We start from the raw sequence: 27,913 nt of genomic DNA, 5'->3' as shown, positions 1-27,913 counted from the left end.
AATTCCTGGGAGGGTTGACCAATCTCTGAACCCTTGATTAAGCCATGGAAAGGGACTCAAGATACAGGACCAAGACAGAAGAGCAGATCACACAGCCATGAACTCCACATGGGAGTGGAAACTGGGAAGGGGTGTATGTGAATGTGTGTGCGTGTGTATGTATAGCTATACATATATATGTAAGTGTGTATACATATATATGCATGTGTGCATATATACGCATATATATATATATTGAATCCAAAATCGATTTCACCAGATGAACTATGGACCTAGATAATGGGAAGGTGTAGTGCCCCAGGGCAAAGCAGGGATCGAGATTGTCCTGGTCATCCCCCACAGGTGGCATTCTGGTTGCATTTTGCCTTCAGCGTTTATATGCCCGGTACCTCATCTTTAAGGCGGGTGGGGAGCAGAGGTCACCAGCCAGCAGCTGAATTTACCAAGGCACAGGCTATGGTCCCCTGAGAGGCAGGGGGCAGTTGGACACAGGCAAGAATGGATGGTTATCTCCTTTTCCCCAGGGGAACAGCAAAGAGTTGTGCCCATGTGTGTTAAAGCAGTGTGTGTATGACACAAATAACTTGATGGGGCTGGCTCGAGTGCCTTTTTGGAGGAAGCTATGGAAAGAGGCCAGGGGATCACCACCACCACCACCCCTTCTTAGGGATTTTGAGGGTGGTTTCCATGTAGCCTGATTTTCTGATTGCTTTCCCCTGTTGCCACTAAAGTGAAGTCAAATAAAAGCAGATGAGTGGAAGTTCTGGGTGCCAAAAGTGGATCAGCCCTCTTAGGAGTTTAGCTAGCTGCTCTGTCAAGATTAAACTTGAGCTGGGTCACAACCTGCTGAAGAAGTAAATGAGACTGGAGTCTGCCTTGTAGCTCACTCCTGAAGAGGGAAAGGGAGCATCTCCCCCATGTACCTGCCCACCTTGAGTCTATCACTGTATTGGGATGGAGATGGCTGCTTCCTTGAAAGGAGAGAATCTTATTCCCTTCTTAATGGACAGAGAAGGGGGGCTGGTTGTAATGACTGAAGGAGCTTGTGTGGACTTGATTTTAATGAGTACTCTAATTCCCATGTCCACATGTTCCATGCCCCAGAGTTTGCTCAGTTATGGTGTTTAATTGTGTGTGCAGTACCTGTGTGGATGATATGGAATATATGGTAAGGGCAAATTGAGCCAAGCACCTCCTCCCGAACTCAAAAGGTTCTTGGGAAACTGAGTAGTATCTCGGTGATTTCAGGGGATTTGTATATTGAGGATTTTGTTATTTAACAAACTGAAGACTCTGGCATTTCTGGCCTAAGCTGAGAGTTAGGGATTCCTGAACAGTGGCAATTTGGAATGAAATTATTCCTTCCCTTATGGCAGAAGGTGTAAGGGATCTTTTGGGAGTTGCAGCAGTGTCTCTATTCCCTATCTCCCATCTTAGTCTGGGGAAGTTGGGTCAGTTACCTGTGTCTTGTGCGTAGGGTAGGATAGTAGGAGGTGAGGACTAGAAGAGAGCAGCGCTGGAAGAGTTTTGTGTTTCCTTTAGTCCTTAAACTTGGTGAGCAGGGAATATGGCAGCAACCTGGTGGTGACTCCCTATGGATAAGCAGTGGAAGCCAGAGAAAGGAAGGAATCCTGCTTGTCTGAAGGGAGCATATTCAGTTAAGTCATTAAGGGATCCTTGGCTTTCCAACTCTGCTCTGGTAGTGTTTGAGACTGCTTAGTCTTCCAGCAGTTTTAATTTCACACCCATTACCACTGGTCCTGAATTCTATGCATTCCCCTCCCCTGTGCAGTGAATGATTCCTGGGAGGGGAAGTCTTGATAAATGGCAGCCAGCTTCCTGGGTATCTGGGAGAGTGAGCCCCGGTTGCTAACATCTAGGAATTTTCCTAAATGTCAACAATGGAGTCTTATGAGAAGCATGGATGGATTTAGAAAGATAGATCACAAACAGCTCTTAAAAACCGGGAAGGCTTCTTCCCACCCCCACCCCCTTGCCTTGCAATGCTAATTTGGGGGGGTAATGGGGGTGAGGAAAAGCGTGGGAAATCATGTGAATGGGTTATGTGCTGAGGTGTTCTAAGACAGACTGCTTTTTCAGCTTTTGCCAGAGTAGCCAAAGGAATGGGAGGAAGCTAATGAGTGTAATAAGGGACCAGGCCAGGACAACTCGCAGCCATCACTGGCATGGAAGGGGAGCCTGTGGCTAATTCTGTTGCAAAGGGTGCTAAGATTTAGAGGAAAGGGTGGGTGGATGGAAAGAGGAGTGCTGCACACCTGCCCACCCAAGGCCTAGGAGCCTCACCTAATGGACAAAACCACAGAAGATTGCAAGGACTCCTGGATTGAATCCTCACCACCCTCCTCTGCTGTAGCTACCACAGCTGGGAGGAAGGGAAGATGAGCCAGTTTATAGGGGAGCTGCTACTTCAATGTAGCATTTACCCAAATTCCTAGATCTCCAGTCCCTACCCTTTTTTGTCCACCCCAGCGTCTGAGGGTCATAGAGACCCCCCTCACCAGCCCACAGCGGCTGTTTTAGCTACTGATAATGCCCCTTGGCATTGGCCAAGGGTAGTCTCCCTGGCCCCTGTTCCCAACTCCCTCTTCCCACTATCCTACACAGACCTTGGAGCTTTTATTTTCATCATCCCCCTTCACCACTCTCACCCTCCCCCCTTTTTTTTAATACACTTATTTTGCTATTGGGGGGGCGGGAAGGGAGTAACAGATGGACAAGAAATTTTAAATGGTAGTTTTTATAAGATGTTATAAACTTGTATCTTTTTACCATTCAAAGTGCAGTGTATGTTCCTTTGTGACATATTTAGAATATTTAAATAAAATGGGGGTTTTCTACAGTGTCCTGCCTTTCCTGGAGAGGGATCCATTCAAATTCCTTTTATCACCACAGGTTGGGGAAGGAGAATTTGGCATCCCCACTTGTGTCCTTGTTTTTCACCCTATCATGCTCCCCCTGCCTAAAGGTTTTTTTGGGTTTTTTTTTTTTTGCAAGGCAAACAGGGTTAAGTGGCTTGCCCAAGGGCCACACAAGCTAGGTAATTATTAAGTGTCTGAGACCAGATTTGAAACCCAGGTACTCCTGACTCCAGGGCCGGTGCCTTTATCCAGTATGCCACCTAGCTGCCTCTGCCTATAGGTTTAAAGGCAACATTACCTGTTAGATAATGCTGCCCTCTGCTATAAGAGGAATAATGGGGTAGAAATGGTAGGACTGAGCAGGGGTGCAAAAGATCCCTAAAATCTAAACTAGCTAGCAAGAAGAAATCAAATCTTGCAGAACCAGGCAAAACACAAAACTACATGCTATCTTGTTGGGCTGTCTCTAGTAGCATCAATACAATAGCTATAGTTGTGGAAGGGCTCTGTTAGGGGAATAAGAAGGGTTTTGTCCTGAACTTCCTCCTCCCTCCGATTGTTGGGTAGAAATAGCCCACTCTAGAAGAGATGAGGTAGCAGGAACCCTCTCTGAGGTGCCCCTCTCAGCTTTGCTATTGTAAGGGAAATAAGGGGTGGGAAAGGCAAGCACTAAAAAGACTACAGAGTCAGCTTTAAGAAGGGGTCCTGTTGCTGTTAGATGAGAGGCCAAAATCCTGAGTAGCTGCTTACTGCGAACCCTCCTCCTCTCTTCTGGAATTGAGGATTTACGATGGTGGTGATGGCACTCTTGTAGAGTGGGTTTTCATCCTAGGGGAAATGAGAAGATAGTAAATAGGTTGAGAGTATCAGAAAGTAATGTGGGGACGATTCTGCTTCCCTAGACCTAAGGGTTCCCCCTTAGGCTTCACCTCAGATTCCAACAAGACAAAGAGAAAGCACAAGGTTAAAGAACAATGGGATGAGAAATAGAAATCATGGAATCAGCAAGAGGATGCTTTAGTGAAGCAAGGACATGAGCAGTGAGGAAGCAGGTGTCCTGTGGAGGCCAATGACCTACCCAGAAGTGATACAGATAAGGAGAGGATCTGGGGCAGAAATATCAAAAATGGTGCAAAGAACACCTCACCTGGTTCCAATTGAGAAGTTTCCTTTCCTTTTCAAAGCGGCTGTACTCTCTTCGGTCATAGATTTCCACAGTGAGTCGATAGGCCAGAACAAGCACCAACCCCACTGCCACGATGCCTCCTGTACAACCTAGCACAATGACCTTGGTGTAATCTGCTCCTTCTGAAAAGCACAAGAATGGTTACTAAGGGAGTCTGAGGAGGTCGAAAAGCCTCTCTAAGGAGGATTTTGCCTCTAACCTGTGCCCATGAGCACCTCCTATGCTCAAAATCTTAGATCCACACAAAAGACTGAGCCCTCTTGTGGTGTACACATCCTGGACTCCCCAAAATGTCTCTCTGCTCACCACCACAGCCTTCATTATGGCCCCACATTCCCCCACTTCTATCCCCTGGTGCTTCCACCCACACTCACTCTCTGGAGGTCTCACTCGCAGCACGACTCTGTCCTCGTTCTCACTCTCCACCAGAAAGAAGAGCAGCTGGTTGTCCACAGTTCTCTCCTTGCACCAACCATCATCCAGCAGAGACATCACGCTCACCGTTATGTTGGCATGGGCACAGGCCAGGCTACAGTTGCTGGCCAGTGGCCCTGTCTTGAAGGCCCCACATTCAGCACAGTCTCTGTCCCACCAATGCTAAGAATCACTCACTGACATTCCCCAATAGCCCCCTCCCAAGACCCACCCAATTGGATTCAGTACACCTAATGGAATGCCTTGGGCTTCCCTTTGTGTTGCTTGGGCCCCAACTATTTGGACTTCCTCCTTGGCTTCCCCAAACCCCAGCACCCACTCTTCACCTGTGCTTCTCACATGGTGTCTTGCAGCCTGGGCACTGATCACATAGGGTACCATAATAACCCTCCAGGCACTGGCATTGGTTACAGCGACAAGAGCCATTTCCATTACAGAACCCTTTTGGGCTGATACACCTGCTTGTATCCTTGCTGCATTCACAGGCTTGGCCTGTATGGTTGGCATCACAGTAGCAGACTCCACAGCGGCACTGACCAAAGCCTGTAGTGGGACAAGAGAAGAAAATGGGTAGAAATTGAGAATCCTCTCCCCTTGTAGGCAAGTATCCTGTTGCTAAAGTCATTGGACTCCCCTGGGTATTCATCTGAGCTGTCCTGCTTACCCAGAATCTCCTGGGTCCCCTTCTCAAGACAGGATTCACCTCCTTAAAGCCTTCCCAGGTACCTGCACAAAGGATGCCTTCATGCCGTTCACAGCTGACATCATCACACTCGCAGAAATACCCCGAGCTCTGTCCACTGCAGCTGCATCGTCCACATTGGCACTGACCCTTCCCACTGCAAAGGGGTCCTGTCCCATTGGGTGCCCGGCATCCAGATTCAAAATCTGGTGATGACAATTCTACCTCTGAACATTCACAGAGTCGACCAACACGACCTGGAGCACAACTGGGGAGTAGGGTGGGGTGGGAGGACAAGGGGTAGGGAGAATAATGTTTGGTGAAGGGACTGCCCATTCTACTCTATGGACCCTAACCCAAATTCCTCTCCCTGCTAGTCTTCCTTCTGTGTACCTCTGCTCCTCTCTGATCAAGGAAGATTTAAAATGAAACTGGGAGACAAAAGATAGTAACTACCTATATCTGCTAATCCAGACACTAGAGGGATATAACATGGTGAGAAAGTTATCAGTAATATTTCATGGAAATAGTACATCTAAGAAAAGATATATAGTGATCAAATCTATAGAGTCAGATTTCTGTTTTAATGTATGGATAACATTCAAAATGAATTAGATATTAATCTGATATGGTCAAATCAATTTTATGTATATCACTGATATTTGGTGATATGCAACTAAGAACTAGAGGGCTCTCAAGGATCATATCTCACTCACCTGATGAGGATCAATAGAAAAATATAGAGAAGCAATATTGTGTAAGCAAGACCAACAGGCAAGAAGGAGGAATTAGATGAGGAATTTGAGGAACAAGTCATAAGTCTGGCACAAAGGCATGAGAAAACAATGAGAATTTTCTAGCTGTTGCTAGTCAATTGCCTCTCCCTCTGTCTTTCTGTCTCTCTTTTCCCCTTCTGACTCTCGGTTTCTGTCTGTATGTCTGTCTGTCTGTCTGTCTGTCTGTCTCTCTCTCTCTCTCTCTCTCTCTCTCTCTGATAAAAGAAGAATAGCTAATTAATTTTTTACTTTCTTTGGATTTTTGCAAGGAAACGGGGTTAATAAGGAAGAGATGGAGAACATCATTAAAACAAACTAGATGATTTCAATTACATTAAATTAAAAGGCTTTTGCACAGACAAAACCACTGTAACCAAGATCAAAAGAAATGTAGTAAACTGGGAAACAATCTTTACAACTAATGTTTTGGACAAAGGACTCATTTCTAAAATATACAGAGAACTAAGCCAAATTAAAAAAAAAAAAAGCCATTCTCCAATTTGACAAATAGTCAAAGGATATGCAAAGGCAATTTGGAGATGAGAAGATCAAAGCAACCCATAGTCATATGAAAAATTGCTCTAAATCATTACTTATTAGAGAAATGCAAATTAAAGCTCTGAGGTACCACCTCACACCTCTCAAACTGGCCAATATGACCAGAAAGGATAACGATCATTGTCGGAAGGGTTGTGGGAAATCTGGGATACTATAACACTGTTGGTGGAGCTGTGAACTCATCCAACCTTTCTGGAGATAAATTTGGAACTACTCTCAAAGGGCAACAAAAATGTGCATACCCTTTGATCCAGTAATACCACTACTGGGTCTATACCCTGAAGAGATAATGAAAAAGAGTAAAAACATCACTTGTACAAAAATACTCATAGCAGCCCTGTTTGTGGTGGCAAAGAATTGGAAATCAAGTAAATGTCCTTCAATTGGGGAATGGCTTAGCAAACTGTGGTATATGTATGTCATGGAACACTATTGCTCTATTAGAAACCAGGAGGGATGGGAATTTAGGGAAGCCTGGAGGGATTTGCATGAACTGATGCTGAGTGAGATGAGCAAAATCAGAAAAACACTGCACACCCTAACAGCAACATGCGGGTGATGATCAACCTTGATGGACGTACTCATTTCATCAGTGCAACAATCAGGGACAATTTGGGGCTGTCTGCAATAGAGAATGCCATCTGTATCCAGAGAAACAACTGTGGAGTTTGAACAAAGACCAAGGACTATTAACTTTAATTTAGAAAAAAAACCTGATATCTTATTGTCTGATCTTGTTATCTCTTATACTTTATGTTTCTTCCTTAAGGATATGATTTCTCTCTCATCACATTTAATTTGGATCAATGTATACAATGGAAACAATGTAAAGACTGGCAAATTGCCTTCTGTAGGGGTGGGGGAGGGAAGTAAGATTAAGGGGGGAATTGTAAAACTCAATATAAATAAATAAAACCTTAAAAAAAAGGAAATGGGGTTAAGTGACTTGCCTAGGGTTATACAGCTAAGTATTAAGTGTCTAAGGTCACATTTGAACTCAGGCTCATTGCTTTATCCATGAGCCACCTAGCTGCCCCAGCTAATTAATTTTTTTTTTTAGATTTTTGCAAGGTAAATGGGGTTAAGTGGCTTGCCCAAGGCTACACGGCTAGGTAATTATTAAGTGTCTGAGACCACATTTGAACCCAGGTACTCCTGACTCCAAGGCCAGTGCTTTATCCACTATGCCACCTAGCCGCCCCCAGCTAATTAATTCTTGACTTGACTTAGTCATAATTAAATTCTTTGAAGGTAGAAGAAGTGACAAGGGTAATTGCTCTTTGTGGCCTGATTTTGAATAAGGAGGATATGATTATTGAATTAGATCCTTGGAAGAAGTTGACCACAACATCTTAAAATTTAGGAAAGACAAAAAGCTGGACAAAATCTGATAGATGCTTTTGATTTTGGAAAACATTTCAAAAAGTCAAGATGAAAGATAGTTTGGATCTTAGGGGTTAAAATTCTAAAGGAAAGGGGCGGCTAGGTGGCTCAGTGAATAGAGCACCGGCCTTGGAGTCAGGAGTACCTGAGTTCAAATCTGACCTCAGACACTTCATAATTACCTAGCCGTGTGGCCTTGGGCAAGCCACTTAACCCCATTGCCTTGCAAAAAAAAAAAAAAAAAAACCTAAAAAAATTCAAAGGAAAGCTCTCAAGAAGGAAATTCTGAATATTAGAAAAATGAAAATTCCCATAAAGAAGAAAAAAAGACACTGTTTAAAGAGACTAATGTGGATACATAAGAAAGGTACTGGGGTGGCTAGGTGGCATAGTGGATAAAGCACCGGCCTTGGAGTCAGGAGTACCTGGGTTCAAATCTGTTTCAGACACTTAGTAATTACCTAGCTGTGTGGCCTTGGGCAAGCCACTTAACCCCATTTGCCTTACAAAAACTTAAAAAAAAAAGGTACTCAGAGGCCAATTTAAGTTTTTAAAACACACATACAAACAAAAATCTTATTACACTCATTTGTTATAAGGTGAAAGTGACCCTCTGTTCTCAAAGAGAGTACACAATTTGGCAGGTTCTATCAAGCTCAAAAGGCTTCAAATATAGTACCTATGACAGATTACAATCCAAAATTTGTTAACACTAGTTGGTCCAACAGTGGTTGACCACTAGATTATGAATTCTTTGGCTATGATCACCCACTAAATACGTTAAAAAAATACAGACTGAATCTCAGTAGTCCCCTCCCATAGTGATCTTGACTTTTTCTTACCAATCAACAAACATTTATTAAGCACCTACTATTTACCAAGCTGTGTGCTGGGCATGTCAGAAGATCCTAAGAATAACATTACTTTTGTTTGTTTGTTTGTTTGCTTCTGCAACATAATAAGGTTAAATGACTTTCCAACAGCCACATAGCTAAGTAATTATTAAGTGTCTAAGGTCAAATTTGAACTCAGGACTGGTGCTCTAATCACTCCACCACCTAGTTGCCAATCACATTACATGTTAAATCATCTATAAATATTACCTTAATTGGGGCAGCTAGGTGGCACAATGGGAGCACTGGTCCTGGAGTCAGGAGGACCTGAGTTCAAATCAGATTCAGACACTTAAATAATTACCTGTATGATCTTTGGCAAGTTACTTAACCCCATTGCCATGCAAAAAAACTAAAAAAACAAAAACAAAAACAAAACAATATTACCTTAATTGTTGGTACTCTAAAAGAGATATTTTGTCCAATGACCAGTGGATTGAATAAAATAAGCATTTATTAAAGTGCCTACTGAGTTGTAAATGCTTTTACAAATATTTTCTCAATCCTCACAATTCTAGGAGGTAAATGGTATTATATAATCCCTATTTTTACAGTTGAGGAAATTAAAGTTAAATGCTTTGCCCAGGGTTCTATGGCCAGTAAGTATCTGAAGTCCAATCTGAATTCAGGTCTTCCTCACTCCAAGTCCAACACTCCATTCCCTGCCTCACCCAACTAATGATTTTATACATACTGACTTTCTCACTATAAACAAAACAAGAAGAAAAAGGGAATTTGTATTTCATTGAAAGGATCTTATTGGAAAAGCAAATAAAGGAGTTACTAGAATTCGTTTTTTAGTGTGCTTAAGGACAAGAGACAAAATTTCATGGGACATTTTTTCTTTTTTTTTTTTTTTTTAGGTTTTTGCGAGGCCATGGGGTTAAGTGACTTGCCCAAGGCCACACAAGCTAGGTAATTATTAAGTGTCTGAGGCCGGATTTGAACTCAGGTATTCCTGACTCCAGGTGCTCTATCTACTGCGCCACCTAGCCACCCCAATTTCATGGGACAGTCAATCATCTTACCTCCCAGTATGAAGAGTATAAATAGATTATCTAGAAAATAATTGCAAATTATATGCCAACATCTTTTGTAACAGATGAAGAGTAAAAAAGATTCTACAAAAACCCTGACAGCCTCCAAACTACATCATCATACAACATTGATGTTTGGTGATTCAGTGCAAAGATGTACAGCATGGAAGGATGGCAACTGTGGTTTGGGATTTAGTTATAAAAAAGACCAAAAGTTAGTAGACAACTTAGAAATCTTAAATCTATATTATCGGGGTAGCTAGGTGGCGCAGTAGATAGAGCACCGGCCCTGGAGTCAGGAGTACCTGAGTTCAAATCTGACCTCAGACACTTAATAATTACCTAACTGTGTGGCCTTGGGCAAGCCACTTAACCCTATTGCTTTGCAAAAACTAAAACAACAACAACAACAAAACCCCCTATATATCATGAACAATTTCAAGAAGAGAATGGGAAGGTGATGGATATGCCTGGTTATCAAAATGCAGTTAAATCAAAATCAACTCTTTAATGAAAAAAAGATACAAAACAGCATCAAATTAGAGGAGATAACTATAAGATGACAAATCATTCCAAGCAATTCAGCAGCTCCAACCTGATATATTTAAAAACAAACTATTACAGAAATTTAATAGTCATAGTCACCACAATGAGAAGGTTCAAAGTGCCAGAAAGTCAACTTATTCAGTAAACACTGTTGAATATCAAAAAATATATTGCCAAAGGCAACAGTGTTTTAGAGAACATTTACAAAATATCATAGAAGATAATGTAAGATTCTGAGCAGTCTATTAACTCATGATACAGAAAAGGGAACTAAACAAACATGTAAAGAGCTAATCACCAGAATTACTAGGGGGCGGCTACGTGGTGTGGTGGATAAAGCAACGGCCCTGGAGTCAGGAGTACCTGAGTTCAAATCCGACCTCAGAGGCTTAATAATTACCTAGCCATATGACCTTGGGCAAGCCACTTAACCCCATTGCCTTGTAAAAAAAAACCCTAAAAAAAAAGAATTTCTGGACTATGGGGTAGCTAAGTGGCACAGTGGATAGAGCACCAACCCTGGAGTCAGGAGTACCTGAGTTCAAATCCAGTCTCAGACACTCAATAATTACCTAGCTGTGTGGCCTTGGGCAAGCCACTTAATCCCATTTGCCTTGCAAAAACCTAGGGGGAAAAAAACAAAAAGAATTACTGGACTACCTGAAAGCCATGAGCAAAAAAAAAAAAGAGCTTGAGCATCATCTCTCAAGAAATCAAAGAATGGAAAGCAGGATGCTCTCAGAAAAACCTGGAAAGACTTGCATGAACTGATATAAAGTGAAATGAGCAGAACCAGGAGAACATCATATACAGTAACATTGTATGGTACAATTACTATATAATGTTCAAATGTGAATGATATGCCCTAATACTCTAGAACAAGAGTAAAATAGAGATTAAAAGAATCCACTGGTGTGGCTAGGTGGCACAGTGGATAAAGCACCGGCCCTGGAGTCAGGAGTACCTGGATTCAAATCCAGTCTCAGACACTTGGTAATTACCTAGCTGTGTGGCCTTGGGCAAGCCACTTAACCCCATTTGCCTTGCAAAAACCTAAAAAAAAAAAAAAGAATCCACCGATCACCTCTTGAAAGAGATCCCAAAATGAAAACTTCCAGAAACATTATTACAAAATTTCCAAAGCAACCGGGTCAAGGAAAAAATATTGGAAGCAGCCAAAAAGAAACAATTCAAATATTGTGGAGCCACAGTCAGGATAATACAAGAGTTAGCAGTTTCTACATTAAAGTACTATTGAGCATAATTCTTCAGGGGGGAAAATGGACATTCTGGGAAGCAAAGGACTTTCAAGCAATACTGATAAAAAGCTTAGAGTTCAATAGAAAATCTGATTTTCAAATACAAAGTTCAAAAGAAGCTTAAAAAGACAAAGAGGAAAGAAAAATCATAAGAGTCAATAACGTTAAACTGTTTACACTCCTACCTTGGAAAATGATACTTGTAACTCCTAAAAACTTTCTCATTATTGGGGCAAATAGAAAGAGTATACATAGAGATGCTGAATGTGAGTTGAATATGAAGGGATATCTAAAATAAAAATAAAAATAAGGGGGTGAATAAAAGGAGTGAACTGGGAGAAAGGAAAAGGAAGTAGAAAGGGGTAAATTATCTGACATTAAAGAGGAACCAAAGAGTGAAGGGGAAGATGGGGGAGGTGCAGGGGAGCATGTGAACCTTATTCTCATTGGGATTGATTCAAAGAGGAAATATCATACACACGCAGTTGAGTATAGAAATCTATCTCACCATACAGGAAAGAGAGGTAGAGGATAAAAGAAGAGGCCTAATGGAAAGGAGGGCAGATTGGGGATAGATAAAACTCAGAAACAAAACACTTTTGAGAATGGACAAGGTGAAAGGAGATTGAAAGGAGGATAAATGGGAGAAAACAGGATGGAGAAAAATATAGAGAAATAACAATGAAAAAAGTACTACATCAAATTTCTCTAATTAAAAATCTCATTTCTTGGGGTGGCTAGGTGGTGCAGTGGACAGAGCACGGCCCTGGAGTCAGGAGTACCTGAGTTCAAATCTTGCCTCAGACACTTAATTACTTAGCTGTGTGGCCTTGGGCAAGTTACTTAACCCCATTGCCTTGCAAAAAAAAACCCCTAAAAAAACCTCATTTCTCAAATCAATAGGGAATGGAGTCAAATTTATATAAATAAGGTCCAATCCTCAATTGATAAATGGCCAAAGGATATGAACAGGAAGTTTTCTGACAAAGTCATCAAAGCTATCTATGGTCATATTGAAAAAAAAAATGCCACTGGGGTGGCTAGGTGGCACAGTGTATAAAGTACTGGCCTTGGAGTCAGGAGTACCTGAGTTCAAATCCAGACACCTAATTACCTAGCCGTGTGGCCTTGGGCAAGCCACTTAACCCCATTTGCCTTGAAAAAAACTAAAATAAAAAATGCCACCAAATCACCATTGATTAGAGAAATGCAAATTGAAACAATTCTGAGCTACCACACTACACCTATCAGATTGGCTAAGATAGCAAAAAAAAAGAAAATGACAGATGTTGAAGAGGATGTGGCAAAATTGAGACACATACATTGTTGGTGGAGTTGTAAACTAATCCAACAATCCTGGAGAGCAATTTGGAACTATGCCAAAAGGGCTATAAAACCATGCATACTCTTTGACCAAACAATACCACCACTAGGACTATATCCCAAAGATTTCATAAAAAAGGGAAAGTACAAAATATACATTTTTGTGAATTTATTAGTACACATGTACAAACAATATTTATTTTGGCAAAGGATTAGAAACTAAGAGAATGCTCTCCAATTGAGAAATGGTTGACCAAATTGTGGTATGTGAATGTAAAGATTACTATTGTGCTATAAGAAATGATGAGTAAGCAGATTTCAGAAAAACCTGCACTTATGTGAGCTAATGCTGAATGAAGTGAGCAGAACCAGGAGACACAATTAGTAACAATATTTTACAATGATAAACTATGATAGACTTAGCTCTTCTTAGCAATACAACAATCCATGACAATTTCAAAAGTCTCGTGATAGGAAAATACTCTCCACATCTAGAGAAAGACCTATGGAGTCTGAATACAGATTGAATACTATTTTCACTTTTTTTGTTTTTTCTTTCTAGTGCTTTTTCTCTTTTGTTTTGATTCTTTCATAACATGACTAATGTGGAAGTATGTTTAACACGACTATTTGCTGTCTTGGGAAGGGGGGAGAGGAGAGAGGGAAGGAGAAAAATTTTGAACTCAAATCTTATAAAAATGAATGCTGAAAACTATCTTTACATATAATTGGGGGAAAAAAAACCCAAAATGCTATTAAGTTTTAAGTGGAGGTGGGGGGGAATGGCAAGCAGGATGCTCTCAGAAAAACCTGGAAAGACTTACATGAACCGATGCAAAGTGGAATGAGCAGAATCAGGAGAACATCATGTACAGTAACATTATATAGTACAATAACTATATGATGTTCAATTGTGAATGACTGAGCTATTCTCAGCAATATAATGATCCAAGACAATTATGAAAGACTTAGGAAAGGAAAAATGCTATTCATCTCCAGAGGAAAAACTGATAGCATCTGAATGCAGAGCAAAGCATACTTTTTCTTTACTTTCCTTATTTTTCTTGGAGGTTTTTTGTTTTTTTTTCTCTTTCACAACATGAGTAACATGAAAAAATGTTTTGCATGACTGTACACATATAATCTATATCAAATTACTTTCCTTATCAATGAAGGAGGGAAGAAAGGAAGAGGAAGAGAGAAGAGAATTTGAAACTCAAGAAATTTTAAAATAAAATGTTAAATATTGCATCTATATATGATTGGGGAAAATACTTTAAAAAATATTTACAGATGGCAGAGAGCTCAAATTAAGAGCTAATATGTTCAGATAATAATATGTTGAAAGATTAAAATAGGTTTATCTATTAAGATAAAATACAGGGGCAGTTAGGTGGCTCAGTGGGATAAAGCACCAGCCCTGGAGTCAGGAGGACCTGAGTTCAAATCCAGCCTTAGATACTTAATAATGACCTAGCTGTGTGACCTTGGGCAAGTCACAACCCCATTGCCTTGTAAACACTAAAAGAGAGAGAGAGAGAGAGAGATAAAAAAACAATAGGTACTAATGTAAAGTCCTACATTTTGTTTTTGGGAGGGTTTTTCATGCAAAGGGGTTAAGTGACTTGCCTAAGTTCACACAGCTAGGTCATTATTAAGTGTCTGAGGCCACATTAGAATTCAGGTCCTCCTGACTATCAGGGCTGGTGCTCTATCCACTGCACCACCTAGCTGCCCTCTACATTTTCATTTAAAAAAAAAAAACACAATTGCACAACTACAAGACAGGGAAGACATGGGTAGACAACATGAAAAATGTGGAAAAGATCTAAAGGTTTAAGTGAACAACAAGCTCAATATACATCAAGAATGTAATGAAGTGGAGCAGCTAGGTGGTGCAGTGGATAGAGCACCGGCCTTGGAGTCAGGAGGACCTGAGTTCAAATCTGGTTTCAGACACTTAATAATTACCTAGCCGTGTGGCCTTGGGCAAGCCACTTAACCCCATTGCCTTGAAAAATCTAAAAAAAAAAAAAGATTATAATGAAGCCACCAAAAAAGCTAATACAATCTAAGGCTGAATCAGTAAAAACAGAACATCAGATTGGCTAGTGTGACAGAAAAAAGAAATGATAAATGTTGGAGGGGATATGGGAAAACTGAGACATTAATGCACTGTTGGAGGTAATTCACTGATCCAACCATTCTGGAGATCAATTTGGAACTATACCCAAAGGGCAATAAAATTGATCGTACCCTTTGATACAGTAATACCACCACTAGGTATCCCAAAGAGATCATAAAAATGGGGAAAAGACCCATATAGAAGAATATTCATTGCAGTTCTTTCTGTAATGACAAGAATTGGGAACTGAGAGGAAATGATTGAATGTAATATTTCTATAAGAAACAATGAGCAGCCAGGTTTCAGAAAAGCTTGGAAAGATTTACATGAATTTATATTGAGTAAAGTGACCAGAACCAGGAGAACAACATATACATTAATAGCAACATTGTGTAATAACCAACTTAGTTTTTCTCAGCAATACAGTGATCAAAGATAATTCTAAAAGACTTGTAATGGAAAATGCCATCCACATCTAGAATATTATACACAATTAACAGCAATATTGTATAATGATAAACTATGATAGATTTAGCTCTTCTCAGCAATACAATGATCCAAGACTATGGAATCTGAATGCAGAACAATGCATACTATTTTCATTTTTTAATTTGTTTTTTGTTTTTTCCTTCTCAGATTAATTGCTTTCCTAAGGTAGTGGGAAGGAGAAAACTTTATAAAAATGAATGTTAAAAACTATCTTTACATATAATCGAACAATTAATCAATTAAGTTTTAAAATAAAAAGCACAGAATAGGCTAAGTAACTTCTGTCCTGGTCAGACCACATCTAGCATATGATGACCACTTGGAGCACTTGGAGCTGACTCAACATTATCCTCACTGTCCAGTTGAGAAAACAGAGATTCAAGAAAGTTGAGAGTTGCCTTCAGTCACACTTCTGGGTAGTCTTAGAGTTGAGGGTCATACCCTGATTCCGCATCCGGGATGCTCTACCCAGCACCATATGTGTTCAATATGGCCACCACCTTTCAGAAAGGACTTTCATAAACTAGAGAACAGTCAGATTATCTAGAGGACTAGAATCCACAGAAGGAATGGTTAAAGGAATCAGGCATGATCTGTCTGAAGAGGGGCTCATGTTTGTTACTTAACATCACATGCCAGAGTTAGGTACAATGGATAGACTTAAAAGAAAGGGAGATTTTTGGCCCAAATTAAAATTCAAGAGCTTCCCCCAAAATAGTACAGGCTATCTTAGGAAGTAGTGAGTTCTCCATAAGTGGCCAGAGAGACTATAGAATGGTTTCCTATTTGGGTATAGGCATCTGATTTCTCCATTCTGAGATTCTTTGATTTCATCAGAGCCCTCCTGCCTCACCCCTCCCCAGCCTCATTTCCTGCTTCCCACCTCTCACGAAGGGCTTCTCTATTTTCTACTCTTCTCCCCTCAGTGTTCCCACATGTCAAAGTCCTCAACCTTCTATTCCCCAAGCCCTACCACAAAAGGAATAATGGTGAACTGAGACCTGGTGGTGGTGTCTCAGGATATGTGAAGGATATAGAAAGGAGCTTGGTAAGCAACCGGAGGAATAGATGATAAGGAGAGAAATCCTGGAACCCTGACAGTACCAGGGGATAGAATTTAGTGGGGGCCAAGGGCTATCTGGGAGAAAGGAGTTCCTGAATGAGGTTGAGAGAAAAGTCTGGGTAGGAGCAGTTCTAAGAGGACAGGCCTAATGAGCACTAGAGGGAAGGGGGCACCCCTTACCTGCAGATGCCACACTGTAGGTCACCTTGACCATGGCTGCAATGGGAGGCTCGTAATTGTGCATCACTGCAATTACAGTCACACAAAGTATGCAGCTCCACATTCAACTCCTCAGAAAATCCAAGAGCCCGTAGTTTTAGAAAGTGGGGCATGGGGAGGCAGCTGTTGGCTTTGATCTTTAACAAGAAATTCACCTTTTGGGAGGAGACAGGATCAGAACACATGAGATCCACACTCATGACTCAAAAAACTCCAAAGGAGGGGATCACACACACACATACACACAGACACACAAACACAGTGCCCAAAATCTCATCTCATTCTAGGAGTATACCTCAATAATGAGCCCCCCCCCCCCCGCCCCCCGCCATTGCAAGGTCTAGGATCCTTCCTTGCTCCTCTCTTTTCTCTCCATGCCTGGTTTCACTGTTTCTCACATCATTTTATTTCCCATTCCTACTCCCATCTCACCGTTTCATTAATTCGGACTTGATTACACTGGCCTTTGCTTCCTGTGTGCTTCCAGATCTCAGAATCACCACACAGGGATTCAAAGGAAATGTTGATCCCACTAGGAAGTGTTGAATGCTCCAGGGTCACGGTGGAAGACAGGTTCTAAGAGAGGGGGTTGAGAATCACAATGAGGGTGCAAACCTTTCCCACCACCCCCCACAAATTTCTCCCTAATCCAATAGTCTGTTCTGTCCTCTGCTAAGGACCCATTTTTGTTTGACACAAGAAAATAAGAATTTACAAAGGTCCTATGCTGGGCCCTTTTAGGTCTTCAAAACTAGAAAATTTTAGTACAATGTCCCTACCCTCAAGGATTTGAGAAATAGGACAAATAAGTCAAAAATCACTGATCTAACTAAAGCACTGTTGTTGTTGAGAGCTGACTCAACTATTCTGAAGAGCAATTTGGAACTACATCCAAAGAGCAATAAAAGTGGGCATACCTTTTATCCAGGAATACCACTACTAGGTCTGTATCTTAAATAGATCATAAAAAAGGGGAAAGATAAGGGTGGCTAGGTGGCGCAGTGGATAAAGCACCAGCCCTGGAGTCAGGAGTACCTGGGTTCAAACCCTGTGTCAGGCGTTTAATAATTAACTAGCTGTGTGGCCTTGGGCAAGCCACTTAACCCCACTGCCTAGCAAAAAAACAAAAAACAAACCTTAAAAAAAGGGGGGGGGGAAGATCTACATGTAATGTATAAAAATAGTTATAGCAACTCTTTTTGGAGTGGCAAAGAATTGGAAATTGAGGGATTACCCATCAAGTGGGGAATGGCTGAACAAGTTGTGGTCTGTGAATGTAATGTACTACTGATGTTCTGTAAGAAATCATGAGTGGAAAGACTTCTGAAAAGCCTAGAAAGACTTGCATGAACAGATGATGAGTAGTGAGCAGAATAAGAACATTCTTTTTTTTATTTTTTGGTGTTTGTACAGTTCTATTTTTTTTTAATTGTTAATGTACAGGTATTGGCACATTTTAATGCAAACTACATACAGAGAGCTTTCCTAAAATCTAGGAAAGTGGAATGTCAAGGAAGTCAACAAAACACGAAAAACTTAAAGTGCTAAAACAGGAGGCCCTTCACAAAATATGTTCACTGAAACAATTCATGTGTCATTTTATATCCTTCATTTTGCAAATGGCAGTGAAAAACTAATTGGACTAGAAGGATATAAAGAAAACTAGGGACAGGGCAGCTAGGTGGCAAAGTGGATAAAGCACTGGCCCTGGAGTCAGGAGTACCTGGGTTCAAATCCGGTTTCAGACACTTAATAATTACCTGGCTGTGTGGCCTTAGGCAAGCCACTTAACCCTGTTTGCCTTGCAAAAACCTTAAAAAAAAAAATAGGGACAGCTGATGGCAGTAATGGCATAAAATATTTTAAATGACAAAAGAGACCAAGATCAATTATTTTAGACCTGCTTAGTATTAACTTCCCTTCCACAGAAGGGAAAAATAAGAGATGTTGGGATGATAACAACAACAATAATATGAAAATCATCCCCCCTTCCCCCTCTATCTCCTCCAATAACAATCTTGTGGCTAATTTTGTTCTAGGGGGGAAAAACAACCAAATCATAAAACTTGCAAAGTCACTTTGCCCTGAAGAGATCAAACCCCTTTTGTTCTTTTGGGTACAGTTTTGTGAAGTAACTAATTAAACAAAAGGAAAAATACTCCCAGAGTCAGTGAACTAAAAAAGTTGTTACATTCATTATTTTAAATACTTAGATTATGAAGAGGTCTAGGGTGTTACATAGTTAGAGGTAGATACAGGCCAAATAGTTAAGAAGAACATTCTTTGATGATCAGCTATGATGGAATTAGCTCCTCTCAGCAGGTCAGTCCTCAAGGACAATCTAAAAGACTTTGTGATAGAAAAATGCCATCCATATCCAGAGGAAAAAATTGTCAAGTCTTATTGCAGAGCAAAGCATACTTTGTTCACTTTTTAAAACTTCTTTTGATTTATTTTTCTTTCCCATGGTTTTTTCCTTCCTTTTTGTTCAGATTCTTCTTTCACAACATGACTAATATGGAAATATGTTAAACATGGTTGTGCATGTATAACCTTTATCAGATTGTTCACTGCCATGGGGAGAGAGGTGGGAAAATGTGGAATTCAAAAGTTTACAAAAAAGATGAATGTTGAAAACCATCTTTGCATGTAATTGGAAAAAATAAAATAAAATAAAAAGCAAAAGGGAAAAAGCATCAGGTCTAGGAGTCAGGACACTTGCATTCTACTCCCATCTCAATGTGTAAATTTAGACAATTCACTATCCTGGATCTCAGCTTCCCCATCTGCAAAATGGTAGGGTTGGACTGGAAATCAGGGGTTTTCTACAGCTGCTTGTTTTTGTACTACCTATAAGCTGAGAATAATTTTTATATTTTTAGTTTTTTTTTTTTTCATTTAAACATGTCAAGATCATCTTTAGGTGGTTGTGGGTTGGCCCTCAGTTTGATGACTCCTGGACTAGAAGATGATGTCAAAAGATCATTTTGGACTCTGACATCCAAGGAGTCTAGTTGAGAGAAGTGATCCAGAATAGAAATACTAAGAGATGTAAGAAAATTAAATTAAATCTGCCCAAAAGACTGCAAATTGTTAGAGATTAAGGATCATACCTTACTCATCTATATATATAAAACCAATTATCTTGTGGGAATAGGGAAGAAGGAATGAAGGGAGTTCAAATAAGAACTGACTGCTAAGATATATTTGTTCTGACCACCCAACCAAGAAGCCCAATTCTTCCTCGAGGTTTCCTTCTCCATCCTCCCCCACTCCCTCCAATAATCTCCTGTGCTTCCCTCCCCCAGCCTAGTTCCAGCCTTACATTATATGCATCTAGGATGAGCTGCACAACATTACTGGAATCTTCCTTTAGCTCTCCCACAGCTGACTTGGGGATCAGCCTGCTCAGCTCCTAAGGAATCATAGGGATCCTTAATTAGAGAAGTTCTAAGGGAGAGGAAAAAGGGATCGAATTGACCAAAACTGAGGAGAGTGGAAGGTTGGAGTCAGAGGGGAAATTAAGGGAAGACAGAAGTCTAGAAAGGCTTCACCTGGTAGATTGGCAATGCAGTACTGGTAACAGCAAAGATGGGTTGGATGTTGGCAGCAGATAGAACTTGGGCTATTTGACCCACAGAAGGATAATCCTGAGAATCAGAGAAGACAGAATAATTTTACATATATTTGTATCTAATTGTACAGCAACATTTTAGACTTTTTCAGATCAATTTGTCAATAACTCTGCCTTTGAGTTTTGGAGTTTTTTCCCCTTCCTGATAACCATCTCAGGAGTGAGGAGGAGGGAAAAAAAAGAAATTTATATGATAACTTTATTATATATTTAAAAGAAAGAGAAAATTGTACATAATAGATTTGAAGTTTGAAGTACAACCATCTCTATAAAAATTATACTATGTTATGGAAATGCTTGTTTTATTCCAAAAATTAAAAATGAAATAAAATTTAAAAGTACATGTACTTGGCAAAACTTAAAAAAAAGAAACATAGGGAACAGATCATTTCCACAAACCCACAGGTCCAGTGACCTGGATTCCTTTGTTACTATCTAGAAAAATCCATGAATCTCTTCTCAGAAAAAATGTTTTCAAATTTATAAAATAAAATACAGAGAATTTTAAAGGAAATGAGTTCATCATCCAACCTTTCTGGAGAGAAATTTGGATCTACGCCCAAAGGGCAACAAAAATGTGCATACCCTTTGACCCAGCAATACCACTACTGGGTCTATAGCCTGAAGAGATGAAGATAAAGGGTAAAACCATCACTTGTACAAAAATATTCATAGCAGCCCTGTTTGTGAGGGCAAAGAATTGGAAATCAAGTAAATGTCCTTCAATTGGGGAATGGCTTAGCAAACTGTAGTTTATGTATGGCATGGAACACTATTGTTCTATTAGAAACCAGGAAGGATAGGAATTCAGAGAAACCTGGAGGAATTTGCATGAACTGATGCTGAGTGAGATGAGCAGAACCAGAAAAACTGTATATCCTAATGGCAACTTGGGGGCAATGATCAACCTTGATGGACTCGTTCATTCCATCAGCGCAAGAATCAGGGACAATTCTGAGCTGTCTGTAATGGAGAATACCATCGGTATCCAGATAAAGAATCTTGGAGTTTGAACAAAGTTCAAGAACTATTCCCTTTAATTTAGAAAAAAAAAACCTGATATCTTATTGTCTGATCTTGTTATCTCTTATACTTTATGTTTCTTCCTTAAGGATATGATTTCTCTCTCATCACACCCAATTTGGTTCAATGTACAACATGGAAACAATGTAAAGACTGACAAATTGCTTTCTGTGTGTGTGGGGGGGAGTAAGATTGGGGGAAAAATTGTAAAACCCAAAATAAATTAAATCTTTAATTAAAGGAACTGAGTTCAATTGAAATACAGTGATTAAATTTTTTAAAAAAATTCAAGTACCCCAGATGAAGACCTTCTGCTTTAAATAAGGGGGGGGGGGGGTTATGTAGTTAGGCAGTTCCAGGAGGATAAAAAGGCAGGGAATGGGACTTGAATGATAGAAAGGGATGTAGGGCTTAAGGTGTGAAGGGGGAACGGCTCTCACAAAGTCTTCGCTTCGGCTATATAAACCATTAGCATCCAGGTGACAGTGTCCATCGCTGGGCTTGAAGATACCACCCAACTTCCCATCACCTGCTGTGTGAAATGTGTCATCTGATGTATACACCAGCAGCCGGGACACATTTCTCCAGCCAATCTGCTCCTGTGGTACAACAGTGTGATAATGAGATAATGAGGTAAAGAGGAAATATATCTCCTACCACCATAGTCACCTATCTGGTGGCAACATTTTAAACTTTTTCAGAGATCAATTTGTCTATAACTATGTCTTTGGTCTTTGGGGTTTTTTTCCCCTTCAAACCCTCTAAGTAATTCTCTGTTATTCATATTCCCCTGTTCCCCTAGCCTCTCTATTCTTTTTTATTTATCTGTCTATTTTTGCAAGGTAATGGGGTTGCTCAAGGTCACACAGCTAGGTAAGTATTAGGTGTCCAAGGCTGTGCTCTAATCACTGCACCACCTAGCTGTCCCTAGTCTCTTTTTGTCTTCTTAGGCTCCCAAGCCCTAGTTTCCAGCATTCCCCCACCCATCAAACTCAGACTACCCTTGTTCTCCCTCTCCCAACATACCCACACAAACACACCTGGCAGAGGGCAGCCTGCAAGATGGCATCAAAACCCCCTTCGGGTGAATCTAGGTTGCCTGACACACTCTGCTGTTCAACTTTATGCTCAAAGGCAGAAGCATTATCAGTGAGAGGCAGCAGATGTCTGAAACTAAAGGGCGGCTGGCATTTTTCTAGTTTTGAGGGGCATGGATTTTGAAGCTTGGAGCGCACTGTGCTCACAAAGGGCAACACCGTCTTGTCCACAAAGGAACCAAAGCCTGGAAGAGTGAGAAGAACAGAATTCTAGGAAATGAATGAGAGACATGTACAGTTGCATCCCAGGGAAAGGGGGACTCAGAACTGCCCTAAGTATAGGAGGCAAATTTTAGCTGATACCCTCAGAACCACAGAATCAAAATCTGAACAGAAATACCCAGATGAGCTATTGTCTAACTCCTACTTCTTCTTTGGCAATTAAGTAATTTGCCCAGCTGGTAAGGCTAGATCTGAACTCAGAGCCTCCTTACTCCAAGGCTTACCTATCCACTTTTAACACCTAGCTGCCCCTTTCTTATCTGCTTGTAAATAGGAAAGATATTCCACTTATCTCCTGAAGCCTGAAGCTATTCTACTTTTTTGGGAAATTATAATTATCAAGAACTTTCCCCCTTATGTCAGATGTAAAACTGTCTTTACAAATATCCATCCAAAACAAATCTCTTCCTCTTTCAGCCCTTCACATACTTGAATATAGTGGATATATAGTAGAAGGATTAAACATTGGGAAATAGAATTTATAGAAAAGTCTATAGGACAGGCTTTGGGGTGGAAAAGATAAAATGAGTAACTGAAGCTTTCCAAAGGGGAAAGGAGATTTAAAGGTCAGAGATTCTTAAAAGTTGTGGAATAAGCAGAATTTAGGAAAGGGAAAAAAATGACTTGGGAAATAGGGTTAGGTGGAAGTAGGTGGACCAGAGAAAGGGAGTTTTGTGAAAGTGGAGGTCTAGGGGTAGAGGGATCTAAATGTGGAGCTCAGGTTAGGACAGGGTGAATTGTGTACAAAGCTAGTGGCATCTGTTGGTGGAGTTGTGAACTAATTCAAACGTTGTGGAGAGCAATATGGAACAATAAAACTGATTGAACTCTTTGACCCAGCAATACTATCTCTAGAAGAAATCATAAAAAAATGAGAAAAGTCTCACTTTTTCCAAAATATTTGCAACAGTTCTTTTTTAGTGGTGTAGAATTGGAAATTGAGAGGATGCCCATCAATTGGAGAATAGTTGAACAGTTATGGTATATGAATGCTATGGATTATTATTGCTCTATAAGAAATTATGAATGGTCATACTGTAGAAAAGCATGGAAAGAACTAAAGGAATTGACATTAAGCAAAGGGAGCAGAACCAAGAGAACATTGTACACATAAACAATAACATTGTATGTTGACCAACTGTGATGGATGCAGCTCCTGTCAGCTCTTCAGAGAGCTAGGACAACCCTGAGAGACCTGTTAGGAACAATACCATCCACATCCAGAATAAAAAAAACCCAAACCCCAAAATCATAGAATCTGAATGAATACTGTTGATTTTTTTAGAAAATGTCTCTAATGTTTTTCCTTCCTATCCCATGGCTTTCTTTCTTCTCCCTTAGTCCTAATTGCCCATATACAAAATGACTAATATGTGAATAAGTTGAACACAAATGGACATGAGCAACAGTTCACTAGACTGTTCCTTGTGAGGGGTGGAGATATGGGGCGGGGGAAGAGAATTGAGTAACATAAATATGCAAGCAGATGAATGCTGAAAAACTTTCATAATATGCAATTGGAAAAATAAAATAAAATCTCAATCAAGGCCAAAGCTACTTGCGAGTCCCAGATCCCACCTCGGTGGGGTTCAGACCTTTACAACTCTGGTCTAAGAAAGTAGAGTCTCGGGGCCACTAGGTGGATAGAGCACCGGCCCTGGAGTAGGGAGGACCTGAGTTCAAATCCGAACTCAGACGCTTACGAATTGCCTAGCAGTGTGACCCTGGGCAAGTCACTTGCAGAACAAACAACAAAAACAAAACGGAATAGAGAGTCTCGGCCGGCGAAGGGAAGGTCGTAGGAGATGGAAACCCGCCGGGGCGCGCCTGTGGGGTAGACTCGGGGTGCCGGACTCACCGATGCGCACGGAGCGGGTGACCCCGCGCAGCTGGGCCAGCAGCGCCTGCCCCAGCTGCCGCACGCGCTCCAGGTCGTCTTTCATGGAGTAGCTCAGGTCCATGAGGTAGTACAGGTCCACCGGGTAGCCCTCCACTCGTCGGAAGCGGACTCGCAGCCCTTGCGTCTCTCCTGGGGGGGGGGGCGGTCATCATCCCTCCCAAGTCCGGCCCCCCCGGGGCCCCCCCGCACCCCGCTTTCCCCCCAGCTCACCCCGCCGCAGCTTGATCCGAACCCTCTGCGGGGCCAGCTGCGTGGCGCGGTCACCCCGCGCGCCCTGGCTCAGGGGCTCATCCTGCAGCACCTCCTGCTGCCCTCGGGGCTCCTCCAGGGCCTCTGGGGGGCAGCCCCGGGCCAGCAGCTCCTCCCGCCGGCCGCAGCGCCTCGCCTCCGCCTCCCCAGCGCGGGTGAAGTTCTGCGGGCCGGGGGCGGCAGTCAGGGGGCTGGCACCCTGGCAGAGCCCCCTTCCAACCCTCCAGCTAGCCTCGGCGTTGCAGCTGCCCCCTCCCCATCCGATGGGCCCCTTCCCTGCCCAGCTTTCCAACCACCGACCAGGGCCCAGGCCCTCAAACTTCCTGTAGAGAGTGGAGAGTGACACCGAAAGAAAAGAGGGGCCCCACTGCTACCCCCCACCCCCACAGAGCCACAGACCTAGACATGACCAATCTGCCCCAAATCTGCCTCTCACCAGTTGCTTGCACCAAGCACAGCTGTAGTGGGAAAAGATGCATTCCCTACAGGAGGAGGCTGATTGACAGGACCCAGAAGGTGACTGATGGGCATCTTCCACCTCCAGGGTCTCCTCCATAGAGGGGATCCCAGCATCTGACCCCCTCTGGTCACTGCCCAAGGCCAGCAGGAGCCCTAGGAATATGGCAAAACCTCCAGATCTCATCGCCTACAATGGAAAGCAGGTGAAAGGACTGAAGGTGTTCAGTGGATCAGCCTTTAAGCTTGGCCTGTAGTCTCCCCCCCTTTCAATCCCCACCCCATCTCCTTATCTCCAAACCCCAGAGTTTCACTTCCCTCCTAAAAGTCAGTAGTTCTCTAAGATTTGGGGTGGGGGGTGGGGTCAGAGAGAGGATAGATCAACCTTAAGGTCCTGAGGAAAAGGGGAACTGTTCAACAAAGTCAGAACAGATTAGTTTTTTCATCTTCAGAAAAGTGAAAAAAAAAAATGGAAAAGAAAAAAATGGAGGGAACTGAATTGACATGATAGAAAGGCCAGCAGATTCAGAATTCAAAAATCTGGGTTTTGGATCCAGCAATTCTGTAAGAAATCATGCAGATTATTGGCTTTTCTGGACCTCAAATCAATTGATAAGTCAAACATGTATTAAGCACCTACTGTATGCAGAGCCCCGAGGAGCTAGAAAACCACCTATTTCCAAAACAAGATGCTTAATAGTCTAAGCAGAAAATGAAGGACTAGAGTTAGATAATCAGAAAGATCCCTTTCCAGAGATGGGAGGGATATAAGTATAAAAGAAGAAAAGACTAGCAGGAGACAGATAGAAGGAACTGGGAAGAATGACATATGGAAGAAATAAAAAGAAGAGCAGGGAAATCAAGGTTAGATTGTTCTAAAGATCTTGGGTGGGGGAAAGAAAAGTTTAGAGTTAGTAGGAAGATATTTTCTCCTACCCCAGAGGAGGTCTTAAGGTCACCTGAGCTGAAGGCAAGATTGTAGCACTGGCACTGCTGCAGCACCAGGTGGACTTTTGTTGCTGTACCAATGCAGACGAGATATCTGTGCACACTTCTTCCAAGAATAACTGCAGACCCGGAGCTAAGTCAGTCCAGGTACATGAGAAGAGGTAAGAGAAAGGCAGAGGGATAGAGTGGTTCCCCCTTTTCTCTCTACTGTCCACCCAATCTCCAGACTCAGGCAGTGTAGTATATCTGTACCACTACCACTCCACTTTACCATGCCCTTTGGGGGGGCCTACTACCTAGCCCCAGTCTAACCTCAATGTGGTTGGTGTACGTGTTTGTGAGGAGAGAGATGATAGCACCTTTCCTGACTCTGACTCATTTCCTACAAAGCTCAGGGCCTCCACCCTTTTAGAACCCCTTACCCCGTGGAATAAACTCAAAAAATAGTCTTTATACCTCATCCAACTGATTACTCTTCTCCCCTTTTGGAAGATTATGCTTTTTCCACTTAACTCTGTCCCCCAATTCCTCTTCCACCCAACTCTGCCTCTGTTATCCCTTTTTTCCTCTTAATTCTACCTTTCTTTTACTCCAAGTCCCATTTTTACTGGTTCTCTGTCTCTGTCCACAATACTCTTCTCTCACCAAGCCTCTTCCTTTCCCCTTCTGCTAATGCTCCACCCTCTTTGTCTTTCCCCACAATCCTAACCCAGATCCTCAAAGTCCAAAATGTGTTTTTCCCCCTTAATCCTAATTGATTTCTTTGGTTTTTCTCTTTTCATTTGTAAGTGCTGCTCATTCTTCCTTTTAATCTTCCCATTTCTCTGATTTCTGTTCACAATAAAGTCCACAGTCCCCTTGTTATTTCCTTCTTTTTAACACTGGTGTGAAAACAAAGCCTAAAATATCAATACCTTTGTCCCGAGTTACCTTCCTGTTTTAGCAGTGACCCTGTTAAAAGGCCAGTGTCCTTGAGGGACACTAGAGGATGGAACCAATGCCTATTGGCCCACCAGGAGATGATGGTTACCCTCTTTTCCATAAAGAACATCAGCTCATTTGGGAGTCTGAGGTGGAAGAGTTAAACAGATATTAGGAACAAGAGATACTGGGTTGGAAACCAGGAATTGCAAGTTAACTTTGGGATGCTAAAGAAGACCCTCCTATCTTTACATCTTTTCTCTCTCTCTCTCCACTTGTCCCAGGCCTAGAGAAAATGCAAACAGAGGTAAGTGTGCTTGGGGGTTATAGAGTTTGTGTCCCCTCAGAAGCAGGAAGGGACTTGGAGTCCTCTGAAAACCTAAGCAACAATCATGATTCCAGAGTAACTAGCTGTGGGATTCAGGTCCTCGTATTGGGACACCTAGGTGTCCAGCCTTACCAGTCCAGAGAATTTCCCTTTCCCTTGGAGGCAATTAAGACAAAAAGAACTTGGAGGGAGTTAGGGGTGGAGGGTTAGGGTTCTCCAGTACTCACAGGTGCAGAGATCTTCCTCTGGTGGTATCTGTCTTTGTGCTGTTTGCATCTGCTT

General features: G+C 41.7%; 1 protein-coding gene across 1 annotated transcript; it reads right to left on the bottom strand.

Annotated features, from left to right (window-relative positions):
- Positions 1–367: 367 nt before the first annotated feature.
- ITGB7 (integrin subunit beta 7) lies at positions 368–27,913 on the bottom strand. The gene is made up of 16 exons (XM_074221027.1): positions 27,859–27,913; positions 25,415–25,624; positions 24,940–25,141; positions 24,688–24,858; positions 22,551–22,792; positions 21,951–22,109; positions 20,408–20,503; positions 20,179–20,268; positions 17,286–17,429; positions 16,815–17,008; positions 5,227–5,450; positions 4,827–5,043; positions 4,440–4,648; positions 4,027–4,187; positions 3,630–3,707; positions 368–433 (listed from the first exon to the last, which is right to left on the bottom strand). The coding sequence occupies exons 2-16, from the start codon at positions 25,619–25,621 to the stop codon at positions 368–370; spliced, it is 2,460 nt and encodes an 819-aa protein (XP_074077128.1). The 5' UTR covers positions 25,622–25,624; positions 27,859–27,913.

Source organism: Macrotis lagotis, chromosome 2 (genome assembly GCF_037893015.1).
Source record: "Macrotis lagotis isolate mMagLag1 chromosome 2, bilby.v1.9.chrom.fasta, whole genome shotgun sequence".
Lineage (NCBI taxonomy): Eukaryota > Metazoa > Chordata > Mammalia > Peramelemorphia > Peramelidae > Macrotis > Macrotis lagotis.
Note: the sequence above shows the minus strand (reverse complement) of the source record. Positions and strands in the feature narration are given on the sequence as shown.